At 46.2% G+C, this 23,984-nt stretch overlaps 1 protein-coding gene across 2 annotated transcripts in view; it reads right to left on the reverse strand.

Annotated features, from left to right (window-relative positions):
• Positions 1-333: 333 nt before the first annotated feature.
• Positions 334-23,984, reverse strand: part of KIZ (kizuna centrosomal protein) — a 113,963-nt gene continuing 90,312 nt past the window's right edge. For both annotated transcript variants that reach the window (XM_068524598.1, XM_068524597.1), the window contains 4 exons: positions 16,076-16,180; positions 12,709-12,805; positions 2,171-2,214; positions 334-482 (listed from right to left, as the gene is read on the reverse strand). In XM_068524598.1, coding sequence (XP_068380699.1) covers positions 376-482; positions 2,171-2,214; positions 12,709-12,805; positions 16,076-16,180 — 353 coding nt within the window. In that variant the 3' untranslated portion in view covers positions 334-375. The remainder of the gene's footprint in view (positions 483-2,170; positions 2,215-12,708; positions 12,806-16,075; positions 16,181-23,984) is intronic.

Consider the following 23,984-nt stretch of genomic DNA (forward strand, 5'->3'; position numbering starts at 1 on the left):
GTCTTAATTACTGCAGCATTTTAGTAAGTTTCAAAACTGCGAAGTGCGAGTCCTCCAACTTTTTCAAGACTGTTTTGGCTATTCTGGGTCCCCTGAATTTCCATATGAATTTTAAAGTTAGCTTGTCAATTTCTACAAAGAAACCAACTGGATTTTGATGGGCATTGTATTCATCACTGTGCTTTTTGATAACACGTAAAAGCAAATATGCCAGTTCATAGTTATGTCATGAAATTTCACTGGAATAACAATATGGTCCCAACTTTTCATATTAAACAATTAGAAAACTTAAAGGGACATGTTTATTTTGAACATCACATCTGAACACAGGGGTTTAGTTTGTTTGAAGACTTTATTTCTAACAGATGTTACAGCTTATAAGTCATAAAAATCATCAAAATCATCGGTGGACGTGTTATGGTTTCTAGGACGTAAGGCAGCTTCGATCTCTGAGTTACTGTCGTCAGACTCGTCCCAGAAGGCTGGAAGAGAAAACCAGACAGCTGCTCAGCATCTCTGCAGTCTGATGAGCTCGGCTTAATCAGCTGTGGCCCGCAAAGGGCCTCCTGGGGGCCCTGGGTGGTGCACCTGAGCGGACGCGCCCGGGGCGCAGGCCAGTGCTGCACCCACGACTCGCTTCTGTGTGCTCCCCGTGCTGCGATGGGAACTCATGGCGGAACACTTGCTCCTCCCTTCTGCCCAGCTCTGCACTGTAGGATGGGAATCTGTAACCTGGGCGAACATGGGGGCAGGGTGGCTGGGTGCTCTATCGGGCCCGGGAACAGCTTGCCTGACTGCTCCTCGCCGCGAGCTCCCTCTGTTCCTCAGCACAGGGACGCGGTGGAGGAACAGCAGTGAGGTCTGCGCTGAGACGAGGGCGTGGGTACACACAGTTCATTTGGGAGGTGACCCTGGGCAGGACGGGGGGTGGAGAGGGTGTTAACCAGGAGCAGGGCTGGCAGTGGACGGCTGGGGTCTGTCCTGCCGGGGCCTCGGAGAGACCTCAGAACGCTCCTCAGATGGTCCCAAAAGCCAGCAAGGAAGTGGGGTAATTTATCCACCAACTCCCACCCTTCAGTGGCTGGGGGTTGTTCTCAACCAGGCGTCGACTCCCTGGAGCTCCTGGCTCCTGTGGCCAGAGAAAACCCCCGAGTGGAGCCGCAAGCTGCCCGACGGGGAGGCTGCAGGCTCGGCCTGGAGTGCCAGGGTGTGGTGGGCCCACCGCCTGCGACACTGACCACCCCTCTGACCCCCGTATCTACAAGGCATGGCCTGCCAGCGCCCCGATGACTCCTGAGATGTGACCCCATCTAATCCTCGCACCAACCTGGCGAGGTGAGTACAAACACCTCTGTTTTCCCAAGGCTGAGAGGGTAAGTACGTGGCCCGATCACGGCGGCAGAGGGTGCTCAAGCCCCAAGTCCCACCGGACCGGCTGGGAACAGGGTTTCAGAGGCAAGAGTAGAGGCGGCCCAAGCTCGGCAGGGGATACGCCACTGCCAGTGTAGAAGGAGGGTGTTGAGGGATACATAGGAGCTCCCTGGGCAGAGGAAATGGGACAGGAATGTCACAGAGAAGGAAGGGCGTGAGCGAAGGCACAGAGGTACGAGGGTGGAGCACAGGGAAGGCTGGCTGCGGCTGGACCCACCGAGGAGAGGACGAGACCTCGGAGGAACAGGGCTGGGAGCAGGGGCCGGGCCAGACCACAAGGGGACGTTCCAGACTCTACCCTGCAGGTGGCGGGGGCGCTGGCCCTGCTTCCCCAGCAGGCAGACGTCTGGATGGGGATTCAGAAGCCAGGGCTGGGGGAGGGGTGGGGGAGGGCTACCACAGGAGCCCTCAGGTCAGAGCAGTGGGTACCTGCGGGCAGTGGCAGCGAGGACGGGGACAGAGGTGAGGACGTTTCATGTGGAAGCCGTGGCGGGGGGGCGCGGGGGGGAGGCCAGGATCCCCCGCAAAGTCATACTTGCAGATTAAAGCACCAGGCACCGTGGACCCCGGCACCCGTGTTCTCAGGAGAAGCCCCCAGTCCTCCCCCAGGAGAGCCGCAGGGCCCGTGAGCACAGGCGGGCGCCTCCGCCGCCCCCAAGGGTGCCTGACACCACGCGTCACAACCACCCTTTTAGCTAAAACACAAAATGAGAGTCTGGTCTCTGGTTATTTCTCTTACCTTTAGACTTTAAATTGGTAGTTAGTTTCTTTTTGTTTTCATGCCTGGAAAATAAAGAAAGAACCTAAGTCCTGAAAAAATAAAGACAACCAGACGAATAGTTTTACAAGGAGTGCGCTAGGGAAGAAGCACACATTACTCACCGGGGGGCCAGAAGGTTTACATTTATTCCCCGAGTTTTAAAAGCAAAAAGCCCTGCGGATGCTCTGGTGGGAGGGTCCCGGGCGCGTTGGGCCACACGCTGGGCGCTCACTGGGGAGGCCGCCAGGGCAGGAGGCAGGCCCTGGGACGTACCGAGTGGGCAAAGCTCAGGGCTGCCAGCTAAGCTGAAAGCAGAGGGTCTGAGGAACAGGGAGAAGTCGGCCAGGAGGTTAAAACACTTACCTTTGTCAAGCCAGCAATACGATACTCAACTGCTTAACAAGGAGTTCAAAATAAACTGTTTGCTTAATTAAGGGTATTAACTCCTGGTAGAGAAAAACGCAAGACTCCTGTCACCCGTGTTTAGGTTTCTCAAATTCTTTAAAGTTTGTCCTAAATGGTCAACGAGATATTAAAAAAGAAACAGTCACTTGTGTATGGCTTGACATTTTGATGTTTTTCTCATGCTCCTGTTGAAGTTTTCCCTCGCGTTTACATTTGCAGATTACTCCGTGAAGGCCGATTCCAGCCTTTAGGTGGGAAGAGTGCTGAGAAAAGCCGAGGACACATCGTGCAGCAGCACTGCTGCTCTCTCGGCGGGACCCTGGCCCTCCTGATGCGAGAAACCCTGGCAACACACCTCTGTCACTTTGGGTCAAGTCTGGCTAACCTATGGTTTGAAAATCTGCCTTTTGCCATAGCTGCCATAATTCTGTGCTCTGTCAGTGCTCCCTTTAAACTTGGTGCCTGTTTCTTTGTTCTGATTGAAATATAGTTGATGTACAATATTATATGAGTTACAGGTATACAACATGGTGATTCACAATTTTTAAAGGCTATACTCCATTTATAGTTACTGTAAAATACTGGCTGTATTCCCTGTGTTGCACAATGTATCCGTACCTCTTAATCCCTTCCCCCTGTCTTGCCCACCCCCCAGCCCCCTGCACTGGTAACCACTAGTTTGTTCCCTGTATCTAGTTTTTTTTTTAAATTTTTATTGGAGTATAGTTGATTTATAATGTTGTGTTAGTTTCTGCTGTACAGCAAGGTGAATCACTTATACATACACATATATCCATTCTTTTTTAGATTCTTTTCCCATATAGTCATTACATTACAGAGTATTGAGTAGAGTTCCCTGCGCCATACAGTAGGTCCTTATTAGTGTTCTCTATATCTGTGAGTCTGTTTCTTTTTCTATTACATTCACTAGTTTGTTGTATTTTTTAGGTTCCACATATAAGTGATATACAGCATTTGTCTTTCTCCGACTTATTTCACTTAGTGTAATACCCTCTAGGCCCACCCATGTTGTTGCAAATGACAAAATTTCATTCTTTTTTATGGCTGAGGAGTATTCTATTGTGTATATATGTACCACATCTTCTTTATCCATTGTCTGTTAATGGGCACTTAGGTTGCTCCCATTACCTTAGCTGTTGTAAATAGTGCTGCTACGAACATTGGGGTGCACGTGTCTTTTCAAATAGTGTTTTCATTTCTTTCAGATACATACCCAGGAGTGGAATTGCTGGGTCATATGGTAGTTCTATTTTTAGTTTTTTGAGAGACCTCCATACTGTTTTCTACAGTGGCTGCGCCAATTTACATTCCCACGAATAGTGTACGGAGGGTTCCCTTTTCTCCTTGCCAATATTTGTTATTTATGGTCTTTTTAATGATGGCCATTCTAACCGGTGTGAGGTGATACCTCATTGTGGTTTTGATTTGCATTTCTCTAATAATTAGCGATGTGGAGCATCTTTCCATGAGCTTGTTGGCCATCTCTATGTCTTCTTCAATAAATTTGAAAAATGTCTATTCAGGTCTTCTGCCCATTTTTTAATCAGGTTGTTTTATTGATATTGAGTTGTATGAGCTGTTTATATATTTTGGATATTAACCGCTTATCAGTCATATCATTAGCAAATATTTTCTCCCAGTCTGTAGGCTGTCTTTTCATGTTGTCAATGGTTTCCTTTGCTGTACAAAAGCTTTAAGTTTAATTAGGTCCCATTTTTTTATTTTTGCTTTTATTTCCTTTGCTTTAGGAGACAGATCCAAAAAAACATTGCTACGATTTATGTCAAAGCATGTTCTGCCTGTTTTCCGCTAGGAGTTTTATAGTATCCGGCCTTAACATTGAGGTCTTTAATCCATTTTGAGTTTATTTTTGTATATGTTAGAGAATGTTCTAATTTCATTGTTTTACATGTGGTTGTCCAGCTTTTCCAGCACCACTTGTTGAAAAGACTGGTCTTATCTCCATTGTATATTCTTGCCTCCTTTGTTATAGATTAACTGACCATAAATGTGTGGGTTTATTTCTGGGCTCTCTATTCGGTTCCACTGATCTATGTGTCTGTTTTTATGCCAGTAATGTACTGTTTGATGACTGTAGCTTTGTAGTTAGGGAGTGTGATTCCTCCAGCTCTGTTCTTCTTTCTCAAGATTGTTTTGGTTATTCGGGATCTTCTGTGTTCCCATATGAATTTCAAAATTATTTGTTCTATTTCTGTGAAAAATGCCCTTGGTATTTTGATAGGGATTGCACTGAACCTGTAGATTGCCTTGGGTAGTATGGTCATTTTAACAATATTAATTCTTCCAATTCATGAACACAGTGTATCTTTCCATATGCTTGTACTGTCTTCAATTTCTTTCATCAGTATCTTACAGTTTTCCGAGTACAGGTCTTTTATCTCCTTAGGTAGGTTTATTCCTAGGCGTTTTATAATTTTTGATGCAACGGTAAATGGGATTGTTTTCTTCATTTCTTTGTGATAGTTCATTGTTATTGTATAGAAATGCAACAGATTTCAGTATATTAATTTTATATCCTTCAACTTTACTGAATTCATTGATGCGTTCTAGTAGTTTTCTGGTGGCATCTTTAGAATTTTCTATGTATAGTACTGTGTCGTCTGCAAAGAGTGACAGTTTTACTTCTTCCTTTCCAATTTGGATTCCTTTTATTTCTTTTTCTTGCCTGATTGCTGTGGCTGGGATTTCCAATACTATGTTAAATAAAAGTGGCAAGAGTGGGCATCCTTGTCTTGTTCCTGATCTTAGAGGAAACGCTTTCAGCTTTCCTTGGTGAGTGCCTGTTTATCTGATGTGACCAACTAGTGGCCTATGCCATTTCTCCATGAAGAGTGGACGGCCCCACAGCCAGTGCTGACTGTCATGGAGGCTGCCAGTCAGGTGGCTGCTGACAGTATAAACCAGAGTCCACCTTCTGTAAGTGTGCATGCACACCCACACACACACACACAAAACACCACTGTGGGTTGTGTCTACTCTCTATCCAGCTCCCACTTCATGAGGACACCAGGCTCAGTGCGGGGTGGGTAGGCAGACATAACAATGCTGTAAAGATGGAGAGAGACTAGTTTGCCAGCTGATGTTCAAATAGTAAGAGCCACGTAGGGTTGTGGGGAGACGGCAGGAGCACCACAGGCAGGAGGCAGGCAGGAGGACTGAGAGAACAGGTGGATGATGGGGCGGGTGGTGGTGTGGCTGCAGGATTCCAGGGGAAGCAATGCACTCCCTGGACTCTACTATGAGAGCTGGAAAGGATTTCCAGGCCAGGACCAAGGCAAGGGCATAGAGGCAGGCGAGCACATGCCAGGTCCTTACAGCCTGGCCCCTGCTCTGAGCTCCACATGCATGTCCAGGGCTCACCTGCTGGCTCCACTTGGCTGCCTCCAAAGAGTCTCACGGCCAACACGCCCATCCACAACCAAACTCAAGCTCCTCCACCAAACCTGGGCCCTTCTCCTGTCTCAGCTAACGGCACCCCAAGCCTCAAGTCCCTCCCACCCCCTCACCACTCCTCTGCCCTCCCACACCCAATCAGCCCCTAGGTCCTGCCAAGTTTACCTCCCGGCGCTTCCAAGGGTCCTCACCCGTCCCCTACGCACTGCCACCGCCTGGTCGACCAAACCAGCATCTCTTGCCTGGACCTTCTAACAGCCCCCTAACTGGTGACACCACATCCACCTTGTCCCCTCCGACCCACTTTCCACTCGGCAGCAAGGGTGAGCTTTCGAAACACAAATCTGATCCCTCTGCCTCCTTGCTGAAAACTCTTCAATGCCTTCCCACTGCTTTTGGCAAAAGAACTAAATCCTAAACAGCGCCTCCAAGGTTGACGCCCAGACTTTGTTGGGCCTCCTGCTGTAGCCTCCCCATCCCCCACACCCCACCCTCGACCCCCGAGTCCTCACTGAATTTGCTACTTCACAGCCATTTCTGTCACTAACTGACATGTGACTGCCCTTAGGCTGTCAGCTCCACGAGAGCTGCCACCGTACCAGTTTCAGTCCCCGGGGTACCCAGTGCTCTGCACTTAGTAGGTGCTCAGTGATATGTGTAGAAGGAATAGATGAGCCTCACTAAGCATAGGGCCGTGCCTAAAGGCACGTGATCAACATTTGATGTTAGATTATTTAATTTGCATGTTTCTACTTCTATCTGAGTTCAGATCAGGTTGTTCAAGTGTCTTCCCAGAAACATGTTTCAGAACTAAACGCATGTGTTCACCCCTGAGGAAGCTGGAAAATGCTTCCAGGTGTTTCCGACGCCATCCTCACCCCTTAGGGGAAGTATTTTTCCCTTTGGGAAATCATCTCTGCTAGTCGATGTGACATTGCAGTGCAAGGTTGATTTTTCTTACACGTGACTCGTAGGGTCAATATTTCTTTCTCCAGGTCACACCTAACGTCTAAAGCTAAGTCAAGGCCAAAGGGGATGGTGTGAGATCTCGGAGTAGACAGAGCCAACCTGTTTAGCTATTATCGCAAATGAGAGAGAACCCAAACCAAATGCACTTCTGAAAGCGCAAGAATGCGAGAGTTCACGTTATAAGCCACAGGCCATGGTCCCTGTGCTCCATCAGATGTGCCTGACCTTCCCTGACAGTGTGGACGTCACACCTCCATTGTGTAAGGCAGAGGCAGCGAAGGTGAGCTGTAGAGAGCCAGTGAGTAAGTGGTTCAGGTGTTGTGGTCTCTGTCATAACTACTCTACTCCGGCTGCTGCACGGAAACAGCCACGGACAATGTGTGAACTAGCGGACGTGGCTTTGTTACAAGCAAACTTCACTCAGAGACACTGCAACTTGAATTTCATATAACTTTCAGGTATCGTGCAGCATTATTCTTCTTTGGATTTTTCCCAACCATTAAAAACCATAAAACCTCTCTCAGCCTGCAGGCTGCACAGAACCAGAAGAGGCCCAGGGCCAGGGCTGCCGAGGCCTTCATGAAGCGCTGCCACCACCTGATGCCCGGCAGCAAGCCAGGGAGCCCGCCCTCCCCAGCCTGCTCGTGGGCGACTCCTGGAATCCAAGAGAGCAGAGTTTTAATTTTTTCCCTAGAAGTTTACAATTAGTCTGGAGGTCCTACTTCCAAACAAACCACTTTCAGGTAAGACACCACAGATAACTGATTAGATTAAGGCGTGAGCATGCTCTGCTGGTCTCATTCACGGGACACCGTCTCTGCGCAGTGTCCCGGGAGGTGTGGCACCTCCCCCTCTGCACAGTGACCACCATGTGCCCCCCAGTGAGACGCTCCCTGTCAACATTTTGCCACACTGGCTCTGTCACATGTCTTCTCTCTCTGTCCATCAAGCCATCTCAGTTTTCGATGCTGTTTATAAATTCCCTTGCTATTGATAAGGGATTAGGACAGACAGGTAAGGACAACTCTCATCAAAATCACTTTTGCTCTCATCCTTGCTACACATAAGAAGTTATGGTCAGCTGGGGTCTTAACAGCAGGTTTTATTCTAAGCACAGCACCTAGTGAACGCCTAGGATGTGATCCTGCTGACACGGGTACTAGAGAAAGAGTCAGAAGTGTCGACTATTCATTTAATTTTTAAAATTTTAAAATTTTTATTTTGTTTTTAGTTTTGGCTGTGTCAGGTCTTAGTTGCAACATGCGGGATTTTCCGTTGCAGTGCGTGAGCTCAGTAGTCGTGGTGCATGGGCTTAGCTGCCCCGTGGCATGTGGGATCTTCGTTCCCCGACCAGGGATCGAACCCGCGTCCCCCTGCATTGGAAGGCAGATTCTTTACCACTGGACCACCAGGGAACTCCCTCGACTATTCATTTTATATGAACAAAAGGCTAATAATATCACTAGAAATAGGCTACACGGGCAACATAAGTACAAAATTAGGTGGCAAGGATGTCTGCCAGGATTCAGGTTTGCTTTGTGGGGCCAGCAAGTAGAGACAAAAATGAGGCATGGAAAACCTATGATTCCTAGGAGACTCATCATTAAGTCATACCAGGGCTCAGGAGGCAGCGCGCTATGTGAGGGGTGACGGAGGCTGTCGGGTGAGCACAGGGTCCCAGGGAGGTGCGCCACAGGAGCTCCTCAGAGCGGCGGGATGTTCTAATGTCAGTGACACAGACTCTCAACCTCATGGTCAGCAACATATTTTTGAAAGAAAAAAATATCTACAGCCCATTAACAAACATACCCAACTTATTGTGGCTTTGAGGCCACGTCCGTCAAGTTTGGCAATGAGCTTCTGAGGGTCCTGCCAAGAACGTGGCCTATGCTGTCGGGGGTGATGAGGAAGGGCCCCAGCGGGAAGAGCCCTTGCAGTTCTAGAGTCTTATCATAAGCCTGAAAACAGTAACTAACTTATGAGAAGATGTGGTCTCTACACTCTGAATTCTGTAAGTTTAATGATTTTGACTAAGCTAAAATCAGTATTAAAATGTCTCACACAGCATCTTCAGCTAGAATTTTCCTCAAAACAGACATGTTTCTGAAAAGCACAAGGCAAAAAAAAAAATTCGGAAAGAAAATAAAAAATCCCAATCAGTGTTCCAACAAATCCCTGTAAATCCTCAATTTTCAGTGTTAGAGGCAGACCGGTCTGAGACAGCTTTAATTTGACAAAGTCTGAGTGCCCCCTGATGGTCAACCAGGGGCCCTGCAGCAGATGCCATTTTTTAGGGGTCAACTTCTTTACTCCTTCCCTTCAGCCAATCAAGCAAAGACTGTTCTTTCGTGCTGTGTCGAAAAAATAAAGTAGGCAGGCTTATGACAAGAAACGTGGAATATTTAGGAAGCTGCTACTTTGGTAGAATTTAAGGAGAATGTAGGTTTGCTAAACCAGAGACAGAGACTGGGGCTTTTATACCAGAACATAAAGGACTTCCAGGAAAACCTCACTTTTATTTCTCTGGACTACTGGTTCCTTGTGATTCACCTTATCATCCCAGGGGAAGCGGCCCAGGATCAGGCAAGAAGAGACAGGACGGCCCCACCAGAGCAGCAGCTGCCACCTGGTGCCCTCCGCTGGCCACTCCCATGGCTGCAGGGCTGGCACCAAATGCCACCAGCGGCCCTGCCAGGGTGCGGTGGCTGGGTGACTTCTGCTACCTTTTCCCCAGGCAATTATGTTGCAAGCACACATCTTTTTCTTTCGGTAAAACGTTATCTCAATCCAAGCAGTAAACCGCAGTTACATGGCAGGTGGTTAAAATACGCTTAAAATACGCTCTCTGTTGAATAAATGGATCCGGGAGAGTGAAAACGGCTTCCTGGGGAAGGTGGGGCGAGACAGTGTTTGCGGAGGAGAGGAAGCTCTGGCATGCACCTCTCAACAAAAGGGAACAAGTGGTCTTTACTCAGAGAACAGCTTCCTATTAGGACTCACTCCTTCGTACATTATGCCTTTCATCCCCACTCAACCACAAAATGATTTTGCTGAGGCAAATACAATGGTAGAAAAAGATTTACACTGAAAGAATCTTTAATAATAAACTGTTGCCGATCTGCCTACTTGCCCGTGATTTATAATACAATAAACATCGGATTCTATTACGGCTCATGCACTGAAGCCGCTGCTCTGGAAAACGGAATATGAAAGCACGGGGACCCCACCACCACCACAATGAAATGAGCATGGATAAATGTGCTAAGAGTATCTCTTTGCATCTTTTATAGCTTGTGTGTATTAATCTGTAACGCTTATTAAGAAAGTCATTGCTATGCAAAGCAGCACCCAATCCCTTTCTCTGGCTTTTCAACAGAGTGCACTGTTTAGCCAATAGGACGGACCCTCTGGTCCTCATTCTGCATTCATCACAGGCAACATTTGCACAATGTATCTCTCAAAGGCGGCTGAAAGGAAGGCCTTAATACTCATGTAAACAACTGCAAACCAATTACTTAATGAATCAGGCCCACACATAATGAGGTGCAGACAAAGAGCTATAAATGCATTTTTGCGCCCAAGCCGCTGCTTTAAAGTAAAATCCCTCAGCTGTAGTTTGGGCTTAACTAGCACATCATAATTATTGTCTCTAGGACATCAGAGGAAGCCATTTTTTTTTTTTTTTTTTTGAGGTCCAGCAGGGTCTTTTTTTTTTTTTTTTTTGAGGTTGCTCATCAGCTCACTGACAAAATAGAGCAAAGAAGAATTTTTAAAAGTGCTACAGCAGTACTGCACTGTTAACGTTTATTCTCAAGTACTGGGTTTCGAGACCACTTGTAAAAGCAATAAAGCACGAGGAGTGACTGCAGTAAGTGGGATCCTTAAATGTAAGCCTCTAAGAAATTTCAGTGAATCCAGGCACAAACAGCAAGCCCCGGGCTCTCAAAAGCCTAAGGCGGCGTATGAACACCAAACCCAGCACAAGAACCAGCCGTGGCAAACAGCGCACCAAACCCACACACTCCATGCCCAGAACTTTCATCTCTGGATTATTATCAACTGTCGAGAACCAAGGGTTCCTTGAAGGCCTCTTTTTTTTTTTTTTCTGTAAAGGGGATGATGTGATTACTTATAATTTAGGAAATTAATTTCATGCAGAAACGACAGTAATCACAAAAGGCTCCTGCCTAAAATTGAAAGGGAAAGGAGTTTGATTTTATAATGAAATATAGATGCAAGATGTGAAATGTCAAATGATCAGACTGAGAAAATGTTCTACAGAATCCGACTGCTTTCTAAATGTGTTTAAACATTACCCCAAGAATATATATATATACACACACACATATATATATATAACTAACAGTTTAAGAAGAATTGGTTTTTTTAGTGCCTCTAAAATATAAAGAAAATAAACACTTCTAACAATCTTGAAAACCTAAAGGGATGTATTATTAAGCCAAATGGTGACATTAAACCCTAAAAACTACCTGTAGAATTTGTTATTTTAAAACTTCTTTCAGGAGACCTAGAACTTGAATTTATAATATAATCATAAAAATATAATACTTTTAACACTCTTCCTGTCCCATAATTCATTATCTCTCACTTCCTTCAAAAACAGTGATGAAAGATATTAAAGATATGAAAGATATTAAAATAATAATTTCTAAAAATTAAATGAGTGATTCCCTAAAATTGAACACACCAGGTTTCTAAAAGTAAGAACTTAATAATATCAGAAAACCAATCTCATTTAAATATATCCCAGGTCCTAAAAATACTGTAGTGTTTTTCAAAATAGAAATGAAAATGAGATTTTTTTTTTACTGTAAAAATACCACAATTCTGAACAAATAATTTTATCTTACGGGACATTACAAACGTAAAGTTCCTGTTTTAAAATTTCATCAGGGCGAGCAGTTAATTCGAATGTAACGCAATCATCTACAGGACATCTTTTGAGGGGAAATGTTATTACAAAAGGCGAACTTGTGTTGTTTTAAATGCTATTTAGCCCAAAGCGGAAAGGTAGGTATGTCATCAGACAACTGCTTCTACTCCCATCCACAAATTCTTCCTAAGTGACTCAATGCCATTGCACGATTAGTATTTTATGTTGATGACAAATCTAGCACACGACTCACTTATCACTGCTCCAAAAACTTACAAGGAGTGCTACAGTTTAACAAATGTGAAAAGATAAATTTTCACATTTGAAAATAAGCAAGAAAGTATCAGAAAGGGAAAGAATAGTCCAGCCCAAATACTAGGTAAAAAAGAGGAATACAAAAACAAATATCCAGCAATTGCTTGTATATATCTCCACGGTCTCAGAAAGAAGAAACAGGCCACTTTATTTCTTTTAAGGCCTGGCTCTTTCTCTCTGCCCTCTCCGACACCCTCCATTGTGTGGTTTCTAAGCAGCCCTACTGCGAGCAGCTGTAGGCGCTAATTTGTGGTTCACTGAGGTGTCAATTGAGTCTTAAAACCAAGGAAACAACAGCTGCAAAACAATACTTGGCTCTGGTGCAAATATTTTCAAAGGTAGACTAAAGTTTCCACTGTCATTTCAGATAAACAAAAACCCAAACCATAACCTTCCATCAAGTCACAGAGCAAAATCATCTGCAGCCAGAGTTTAATTCCCTGAGGAGTGACATTTCTCGTCTTGCTGCCGCTATTCAGAAAGGCTTGCACGACTTTACCTTGACAAAGGACTGCCTTCGCTAGACGAAAAACTCGCTTCTGAAGAGATCTTGTGAGTTGTCTTTGTCTTGAATGTACCGCTGCCAATATTCAAACCTGTGACAAGCACAAGCGTGGAGAGTGAGCGTGGCCATCGCAGTGAAACCAACATCAACAGAGGAAGAGCTGTCCCCAGAAAGCGAGGGGCTTCTGAGGCAGGGAATGACACGGAAAGGAAGGGGGCGGCTTCCCGTGACAGTTACACAGAGTGCGTAAAAAGTAAAGTCATTCAAAGAGCGCCATTTTAAATGGCCATGATGCGTGTGTGAGCACATGGGTCTCCACTGTGGCACTATGCTCTGGATAATTCAAGTTGCCATAACACGTGGGCAGCGCTGGCTCACCGAGCTAAATAACGGGAACTGGGAACCAGTCTCAGAAGCAACTGACAGCTCTGGATGACATTACTGCCCAACCGCCTTTAAGCCCCTCTGCCAAATCCTCTCTTTTTCCCTCTCGTGGAGGAGAATGAACGTCCATTGAAAACCATCGAGGCTACTCCTTAACTAGCCTGCAAAGGCTGATGGGGAAGATGCACAGTCCACCCCCTTTCCCTGGAGCCTGGGGAACCAGACCACTCCACAGTGCTCCCAGCTTGCAGGGCGATCCCTGACCTCTGCCTCCTGGGCGTCCTCACCTTGGACGTTTCTGCTACAAGTCTGATTCTTAACTGGCAGTCAAACAAGATCGCGGATAGAGGGTGCATAAGCATCGCCTTGAAAGGCACTTGCTGCATTCCCAACCTGTAACCTGCGTGCCTGCTTGTAACCTCTGAGGCAAAGTGGTTCTCTTAACAATGTGTCTATGTTCGGCCCCTAGAGGGTCTGCACCCGCTTAACGGGACCAGGTCTTTTCAGACATGAGAACAAAGTGGCTTCCTTGGAGACAGGTGTGGAGACAGAGACCTGGCGCCTGACACAGGAGATGAGCCACTTGCCTCCTCATCCATGGTTACATCTGGGGTGGCTCTGCGTTCAGTGTGTGACGTTCCACACCGGGCACGTGGCCCTCCCACCCACCGCCTGCTTCTCTTGGGAGCTCAGAGAAGTCCCTAGGGTCAGGGCGAGGGCGAGAATGAAAACGTGATGCGTGACCGAATGCACAGTAAACTCCAGAGCCAGCAACTAACTCCAACGCCATCCAATACTACCAGGAGCACTTCGAGGATCCCAATGTCTTACAAAGCACACGGTATGATTTTGACTGTGGAGGAAGGGAACCGAATCGAGGGGTGCTTGGCTGTACAACCCGTGTTGTGTGGATCACGTCATATGAACAAATTCGTATGTTAATCATTAGCATATTAATAGTACTATAATTTTTGATACACATCCAAGGGACTACAACTTATGTCAAATTTACTCATTGTTTGAGCCTGTCCTATTAGCCATCCAAAATATACTTACCAAAATCACATCTGTAGAGTCACCTTCCAAACCATGTATGCCTGCTAATGGGTTGCAATGCTCCAAAAGAGGCATTACTCTCCTGGGTAATTTGTAAAATGAGGGGGTTGGATAAATACTTTCTGAGATCCCTCTGGATTCTGGTTCTGTGATTCAAATGTGAAGAAAGTGATGAAAAGCAAACAGTGACTAGGGCTTCCCTGGTGGTGCAGTGGTTAAGAATCCGCCTGCCAACGCAGGGTACACGGGTTCAAGCCCTGGTCCGGGAAGATCCCACATGCCGCGGAGCAACTAAGCCCGTGCACCACAACTACTGAGCCTGTGCTCTAGAGCCCGCGAGCCACAACTACTGAGCCCACATGCCACAACTACTGAAGCCCACACTCCTAGAGCCCATGCTCTGCAACAAGAGAAGCCACCTTGATGAGAAGCCCACGCACTGCAACGAAGAGTGGCCCCCACTCGCTGCAACTAGAGAAAGCCCGCGTGCAGCAACAAAGACCCAATGCAGCCAAAAATAAATAAAAAATAAATAAATTAAAAACAAAAAAACAGTGAAGGGCTCACAAGAGCTGTATCTTTCTAGAGTGATGCAGACCTCCATTGGGGCAGAGGCCTGTTTATACCTCAACAAACTACAATGTCTCATGTTTGCGGAGTTCAAATCACCACCACCACCACCATGGCCAGCCCTCCCCGGGGGCTTTTCTCTACCAGGCACTGTGCTGGCATTTAACCTGCACTGGCTCACTGAATCCTCACCAACAACCAAAATAACTGAATTTTGCAGCAACTCTAACATTAATATTATCTAGGAAATAGCTCTCCAAAGACAGACAGCTAAGTCTGATGTACCATAAATATCTCCCTCAAAAAAATGTCTGTCTGATGGAGATATCTTTGAGACAATTGAGAAATCTGAATATGGACTGGGAATTATGTGATATTAAGAAATCATTCTGATAGGTGAAATCATTCTGATAGGTGAAATTCATTCTGATAGGAGAAATTCATTCTGATAGGTGAAATCCCAGCGTGGTGGTTTATATAAAAATTAGAGTGGGGACTTCCCTGGTTCTATCCCAGGCCACTGGGATAAAATAAGAAAAAGCCAAAAATAAATAAATTAATCAATAATAATAATAAAAAAAAAAAATTAGAGGGAGTTCCCTGACAGTCCAGTGGTTAGGACTTGGTGCTTTCAAATGCCGTGGGCCTGGGTTTGATCCCTGTTCGGGGAACTAAGATCCCGCAAGCTACGCAGCACAGCCAAAAAAAAAAAAATAATAAGTCGTTAAAGTATACTTCCTGCTATTATTAATCCGTTTACTTTCACAAAGGGAGTTGAGGTGACTTATACCAAAAAAAAAAAGAAAGAAGTGTGATAAAGCAAAAACCACTGAAAAATAATAAAAATACAATAATAACGTATAAGAAAACTAAGAAGATTTCAATTAAAACAAAAATCCTAAATTGAAGGAACTACATTTAAGCTTAAAATTGAGCTCTTACTGGGATTTACAGTCTTTTCATTTGAAGAACCCCAAATCCCCCATCATTCAGGCAAGGGGGGTAGCCCAGATGACACTCCCCACTGCTGATTAACAAACTGGGAAGAGGTGGGAAGGGAAGGAATTTGGGGTGTCTCCTGTGGTGCTTAGCGACAAGGTACCATTGCGACACGTCAGGCAGAATCCAAGGGCCTGTAAGGCCATCGCCAGCACACATCCTGGAGGGAAGCTTCTTCCAAACTCCTGTTCATTAAGGACTAGAAAAGTACTGGCTCATTCTGAGATGGTGACAACTTGTTACAAAGCAAACTCCAGAAACCTCCGACAGGAGCGCATCATAACACTTCCCTGAACACAGCCCTGGCCGTAGCCCTGGGTCTCCCAGATGCTGGCTTGTCCGCCCTGCTTACCTAACAGCTGTGATGCAGAGGCCTCAGCCTTCTGGAATCTGTCTTCAGCTTGGTGTGCACTGTCCTGAAGGGTAGACTGTTTCAGCATCTGGTAGGCTTTCGTTTCTATAGATGAGAAAAAGTCCCAGGTAACAGGATACCCACAGGCAAAACAATGAAGTTCTTACCTTACATCATACACAAAAATCAACTCAGAAAGGATTAAAGACTTAAATATAAGACCTAAAACTATTAATTTCCTAGCAGAATACGCAGGAGAAAAGCTTTAGGATATCGGATTTGGCAGTGATTTCTTGGGCACAACACCAAAAGCACAGTCAACAAAATAAAGACAAACAGGACTACAGCAAACTTAAAAACTTTTACGTGTCAAAGGAAACAATCGACAGAGCCCTTAGCCCTACTCTAAGTTAAAGTGGGGAAGACTGTTGGGAAGAATACTAAAGAAGGGTCCCGTGAAGGACCTGAGTGACACAAGCTTCCCCATTGCCTCAGGTCTCAAGGACTCCTGGGTGAAGCGGAGGATGCAGAGATAGAGTTTTAGCAGAGACACAGCAAAACAGCACCCATGGCCACACTCTCAACATGGCCACTAACTAAAGGATTCCCGTGTCAGCTCCAGGTGCTGGCCATCGGCTGCATTCCTGTGCTTGCTGGTTCAGTTTAAGAACTGAACCACAAGGCCCGTTATTACTGGTTAAAACTACCATCATGCTGAAGGAGAAAAATATAACTTACCTTGCCCTACTGAGAATCAGTCAAGATAAAAAATAAGTATTTAAAATGAGCATCATATTTTTGAGTAGTAAATGCTATGGAATTAAAATATGCACAGATCAGGGACTCTTAACTCTGAAAATAATAAATCCTAAGGCAACATCTTTTAACATTGCTGGATTGTGAAATCAGTGTCCATTGGAACTAGCATTGATAGTTTGAAAACTTTAATAAAGAAAACACCAGATGCAGTACATGCACGAGGGGAATATACTGTTTTGTGTAACATCTGTGTGTGTGTGGGGAAGTGGGCTGGGATAGAAAGTGTTTCTTGCTGTAGGTTAGTCCCACTGTCCCAGGGCGGCTCCGACAGGAGTGCATCATAACACTCTCCGATTAATCCTAACATCCTTATCACCTCAGATTCAATGTCAGGTAATCTGTTGAGGGGGTAAGGTAGTAATAAAATCAAAGGTGGAGTGTCTGAATTCTAAAAAGGTAAAGAATCACTGTAAAACAGATGAAAATGCTGTTTTGTTTTTATTTTAGAGAGATCAGCCAAGAAGATTTTCAGCTTTTAGGATACAAATCCAGATTTTAATGACCATGTGCTATTTCTGCATTCAATGAAACTTATTTGGTCAAGGAAAAGATAGCAAAAGACAGAAAGAAATTTTTTTAAAGAGAAATGAAGGAAGGAAGCGGGGAAAGAGGGGAGAGAAAGAGAGAAAGGAGAGCAGCTTCTTGATGAACAAAGGCTCCTGGCGGCTGGAAGCTGGAGCTGGGCTCTGCTGTCTACCGTCTGAAGGGAAATCATTTGACTCCAGTAAGCCAGCTCTCAGGCTTCTCAGAAACCAGGAAAACATGTGCTATTTATTTTCAGGAGAGGATTTTTGTGCAAAATATCAGGTTAGTAGTTGTGAGGTGATTTCAGATTGGGGGTGGGGGATTAAGTATTCTGTCCAAATACAAGATGGAATGGATCTCATCACTGGTCTGAGCCTGGGAGGGAGGACTGGGCAGCCAGTCACCCCAGCCCAGGGGCCATCCTAGTGCTCGGAAATCACCTCCACATGCCTCCCACACTGGCGGCCTGCCCATCCTTCTCGAAGGACTCAGACTCTCTCACTGGGCTGCCCGTCCAGGCTGCCTCAGTCTGCTTTCAACGGTACAACAGTTTGGAGGGAGAAAGCTCATCTCCCCCACCCACGCAGCCAGAGCCCACCCCCTTCCCACCCCCGGCTCCTCACGGGCATTTGATCCTTAAACCTCCTGTGGTCCTTCTCCAAGCAGAGTCACTGGCGGCCGTCTGGACAGTTTTTATGTGGGATGTGGCGGCCCTGACCCGAGTAATCAAGGGTTGGCACGATCCAGCTGAGGACCGCCAGGCACATCGCCTGCCCTCACCTCCAATGCATGCTTCTTAATGGTTTCAGCGCAGAGTGAGGTTTAAAAGGTGAAAGGATTACGTGCACTCCCTTGGAGGAATAAACACTAACTGAGGCAGGACCAGCGACCCCAAAGCAGCCGGAGGGGTTGGAGCAGACGCTCAGGACTAGAGTCGTTCTCCCACGGCACCTGATACCCTTATTCACTCTTACTTCAGTCAGAAGAGCTGCACAAAACAGCAGACGAAGAACTGAGAGATGACCCAGAAAGGAAAAACAAAATCAAGGTTTGGTTAAAAAAATGATCAGGAGAGGTTACAGGCTACACAGCCTGTGTAGAAACAAGGGAAGGGGGGTTCAAGTACACAGATTCTGCAGCAGAGAGGACAGGGCAGGACTGTCAGTGCAGAGACTCTCTGGGGCCCAGCAGGACCACACATGTGACTCTGGCCAGACGGGAGCGGTGGGAGGGGTGGGCCCCATGGCTGGAGGGAGAGCTCACACCCTGTCCAGAGGGGACAGCTGTTCTGTGGCCACGGCCGACTGCTGCCAGCCGGGAAAGCGGGCCTAGTCTTGCCAGACTTCTGGCTTAAGAAAAAATTAAAACACTGCACAGGCCACACAGAACATACTTGCAACCTTGAAACTAGACGGCGGTGAGCAACTTCTTCTGTGTTCACTGAATGTGGCACAAGAACACTAAAGAGCAAAACTTCAGCCAAGGGATACAAGCTAGATGTTAGGGATAGCTTTCTCCGCTAAAAGGGCTGACGTAGCCTGGGACATAGGATCAAGGAGGCTGCAACAGCTGTCTGGAAATTGCTAGGGTGCTGTCTGTATCAAATGGACCAGATTCCAGAATTTTTGGAAGCAAGAGTATACTTTTTGCTCAAACAATTCAGACATTCTCCTGGAACAGCCTAGAAGACTTGGCCAGGACGCCAACGGCATAAAGCAAAGCCACAGAGTTGAAGTCTGTGGCACTTCAGGCCCAGGCTTTTCTGGAGGGAAGAAGGACAGTGAGGAATCAAGTGGCTGAAAGCCGCACGGCGTAGCCCTGCAAATTCAGCTGTTAAATGAATGAGTGAACAGACAGAGGAGCGAAAGCAACAAAGCTGGAGGTTCCAGTTGGCCTGCTGTAAACAAGGTCGGGACGAGGGTCATATATCAATATTTCCAAGGTGAAAAGACCTGAGTCTTAACTGCATGGACACCGTAAGTCTGCAAATTCGAGGACTGGGTGGACCCTGAAGGCTTCACTTTGTAGCCTGTGACTCAGAACTCCAGAGAAATACTTCCTCCCGTCAGTAATGTCAAACCCTCAGAAAAATACTGAGTAGTGCAAACAATTAGATAAAACAAGCACTTCTAAGAATACAATGATTTTCAACTAGATGCTCTGGCGCACACAGAAGTAGTGTACATGCAGGCGCAAGCTTCCAGCTCTGGGCTGCTCAGTCAGGCTTCCATCACACACTCAAAGCTGCGTCGAGACTGAGTTTCAAAAGTAGAAACTTTTGCGGCTGAAAATACAAAATAAGGCAAGGGGTCCAGGGGTGAAAATCTACCCTTAGCTATCAACCCCAGACTGATGACACAACGAGAGAAACGTATTTTTCCTTACTCTGTTACATAAGCTGGCTGAACCCCATCACCTATCTTCCTGCCAAGCGGTGACGGATCACCGAGATTGTTTTTTTCTTTTTGATACGCATTTTGTCTAGAAAATGGGAACAGAGAAAGAAAATGAAAATGTGCTGAATAAAGGGAGGCAGGAGAGGGATGATGCTGAGGAAAGAAAGAAAAAGCCTCAACTTCTTATCTTTCATTCTCTTTTATATGCAAATGTACACCTGCTAAAATACTTCTAAATCTACAAAGAAAAAGAAAAAGAAAATATCTGGTGAACAAGTGCTTTTAACAACCCATTACAAGAGCCAGATAAACACGTGGTTCCCCAGCCTCTGAGGGGTGTCTCCGTCTCCAAGGCAGAGGCTCGGCCTGGCTTTCGCAGAAATCCCTGGTGAAGAAAAGAAGAGAGGGAATAAAAAAAGGAGATGCAAACAATGCCATACTACAGCTAGAAAAGCAACTCTGAACCGACAAAGAACTGGGCATCTCTGAGTCAGGAAGGATAACTGATTCCTGTAGGAAGCGTGTAGAAATTCTAAACTTAAATTCGAAAAATAGTTTCTGCCCAGGAGTTTCCCAGGGCTATCGCTTTTCATGTATTTCTGCACCCATGCCAATTTTTCATTCACACTGCACTAGATGTGTTGCTGATGGAGCAAACCCAGTTGTCTCTGCAAAATAAAACAAAAATTGTGGGATGTAACTCTAAAATTAATTCTAAAGGTAAATACTATTACTTAAAACCCAGAAATCACTTGTCTAGCAAACTACTCAAATTAAAACAAGAAACTATTAGGCTAAGGGTGCTTTCACAACCCTGAAAATACAAAAAACTCATCTATGTTTAGGAATTAAAAAAAAAAAAAATGCCACACGGGACTTCTTGGTGGCACAGTGATTAAGAATCCACCTGCCAATGCAGGGGACACGGGTTCGATCCCTGGTCTGGGAAGATCCCACATGCTGCGGAGCAACTAAGCCCGTGCGCCACAGCTACTGAGCCCGCAAGCCACAACTACTGAGTCCGCATTCCACAACTACTGAAGCCCACCTGCCTAGAGCCTGTGCTCCACAACAAGAGAAGCCACCACAATGAGAAGCCTGCGCACCGCAACTAGAGAAAGCCTGCGTGCAGCAACAAAGACCCGGTGCAGCCAAAAATAAATAAATTTAAAAAAAAAAGAGCCACACGTCTAGGTGAACGTGGGGCACACAGGCTGGCTCCATAACTGGAATTACTTTTCATATCTAGACTTTCCATGGTAACCACCACTCTACCAGCTATCCTGGGCCTGGGAGCCTCTTGTCCAGGTTTCCTCTGTCCTCGCACAGGGAGGGCAGATGCACGGAGAAGGGAAAAGCTCCCCGTTCAGATGAGCTGCCTGGAGATGCTTCAGGAAATAGGTGTTTCCATCACATTCTGAATTTCTATGGGGCAGTTCAACAATTACACCTGAAAATAAGTGCCAGGCTTGTAACTGACCTTTAATGAACGTTTAAAAACTGAACTGAAACAGTTTTGCTGATACTACTTCACATGAAAATTCCTAACCATGTAACACTGCTCAGCCATGGGAGGTGAATTTTCAACTCTCAAGGTCATGGAATCTTTAACTTTTGAGTAATTTTGATCAGGAAGCTGTATCTTAATGGCATAATTAAATAGTCTTTAAAAGCAACTTTCTAGCAATTTGTACTCAATGATTTATAAAATGAGAAGATTCAGAAATAAAGACAATAATATTCTCATCATCATCATCATCATCTATAGTAGGGCCAGGAACAATCACTGTACACGATGAACCAGAAGCCGGCAGTGTGAAATATGAAGAAATCCCTCCCCACCCCCTGTACCGGGTTGACTAGTGTTTCCCCCAAATTCACGACCACCCAGAACCTCATCATGTGACATTATCTGTAAACAGGATCTTTGCAGATGTAATTAGCTAAGGATCTCAAGATGAACTCATCCTGGATTTACACTGGGCCCTAAATCCAGTGACTGCTGTCCTGCTGGGAAGAGGACACGGAGACACAGGCGGTGGCGACGTGAGGACGGAGGCAGAGACTGGAGTCACGCTGCCACAAACCAGGAGCCACCAGAGGCTGCCACAGGCCAGGAAGGATGCTCCCGGAAGCCTTCAGAGGGCCCTGCTGCCACTTTGATTTTGGACTTCTAGCACCCACAACTGTGAGAGAAATCATTTCTGTGGTTCTAAGCTCGTGGCACTTTGCCACAGCAGCCCTAGGGAAATCACACCCTCTCTGACCCCTGACTGTACTGAAATATCTAAAGCCCAACCTCTCCCCTCTCTCCACTCAAGTCTCTTGCATAAAATAAGGGTGTTTCACACCATGACCTACAAGGGCTCTTTCGGCTTTGAGATCCCCTGCTCCACGGTTCTCAAACCCGGGGAGTCACCTGGTGTGTTACACAAGACTGATGCCTGGGGCTCAGGCCTGGAGGTTCTGGGGCACCCGGTCCAGGGTGTGGCTGGGGTGTGGGTCTGTTTTAAAGCTCTACACGGGATTCTGCTGTGCAACCACTGAGGAGAATTTCTCAGGCACTTCTGAGTTCATTTCCTTGAAAGCACCCAATCAAGAGCTCTTCAGAAAGGTGCCTTCCATTCTTCCACGACCACGTTAAACAGGCACCACCAGCCTGCAACGTCCTGAGTGAGGAGTTCTCTGCTGTCATGAGCAGCCGGACCCCTGCCACAGAGACGGGGCCAGGGCCAACCCAGCAGCACACGGTGCTTCCCTGGGCTGCCTTCCCCAGGCACAGCAAGTAAGGCATCCTGACCTGACGGCATTTCCGGGACAGAACTGGTGAGGCGCAGTCTCAGGAAAGCCTCAGGAGTAGAAGTGCTTTGCCACTGGACTCCGCAGTCCTCAGTTGTCACTGCAGTTTTCTCTCCCAGGATAAATCTAGTCACCGGTGACAACGCGGCCATCGTGTATTTCCAGCCTTTTCCCAATCTGATGGAAAACTCAAGCCATGATGTTTGGGGAAGCCCTGCCCACAGCCCCAAAAGCATCCTGCAAATCTAGGCTGACCTCCCACAGAGCTTCTAAATGGACGTACCTCAGTCTGACCTGGAATATTTCAGCTTGCCAAAGAATATCAGTGAGAAATGGCACCGTCAGGCAACCACTTTCAACACAGCTTGACCAAGAGAATTGGTGTCAAAAGAATCAGAGGCTGAATGGACATTCTTAGAGGCTTAATCCTCTTGAGATAAAAGCTGAGAGCCCTTTTCACATGGAGCTTAAGGAGATGAGTTTTGCCAGGATGGGCACGTGGGTGGGAAAGTACCGGTGGAGTGACTGATGGAAAGAGACGGTGTTCTGGCCTAAATCAACAAGCGCTTAAGGAAACTCCTTAGTACTTTCATTTTTATTCATTCGTTTGATGAAATGAGTGCCCATGTGTGCCAGATACTGTGTCGGGGCTGGGTTTTTATGACATTTAGCATAAGCTGCATCATTTACTAAAATTAAAACTCACCAAATCCTCAAAGGTAAATTTAGTATAAATACCAGTAAAATTACCAATGTGGGAAATTTTACTTTGGGGGTATGAGTAGTTCAGAAGGAGACTTTCTCTCATAATCTAGACAAGCATGGCTTCAATCCTGGCCTAAGTGCTCCAGGGAAACACTGACCTGACTGTCCTGTACCCGCTCGTGGTCTCAGGCTCGCCTAGGGGTACAGGCTCACTCCCCTTTACAAGGGCCACCCCAGGACAGTCCACACTCAGAAATCCTCAAGAGCTGCCCACCTCTCCAGGCTTTGCTCATCATCACTCTCAAAATCGTCCTTGCAGGGCTCATCTTTTGTTAAGATACAAACCGATGTTTAACTGGTTCAGACGCCCTCATGCAGGCACCTCTCTTATAAAACAAAAGAGGCTGCGTGGTGGGATGGAAGGACTTCAGGGCTTAATTCCTGAAATTTGAGTGTGATTCAAGATCTGACACACTGGCTATATGGCCCTGAACAGGGCTCTCAATCTTTCCAAGTATGTTGGACCATCTGTAGGATGATTTGCTTACCTGCAGGGCTCCTGCGAAGGTTAGAGACGATGGAGGCTTAGGAGGGCAGGGACCTGGCCTTTGGCTGTCCCTGGTATTCCCTGGACTCAGCCCAAGTAAAGGTGTAACATATATGCA

Source organism: Eschrichtius robustus, chromosome 16 (genome assembly GCF_028021215.1).
Source record: "Eschrichtius robustus isolate mEscRob2 chromosome 16, mEscRob2.pri, whole genome shotgun sequence".
Classification (NCBI taxonomy): domain Eukaryota; kingdom Metazoa; phylum Chordata; class Mammalia; order Artiodactyla; family Eschrichtiidae; genus Eschrichtius; species Eschrichtius robustus.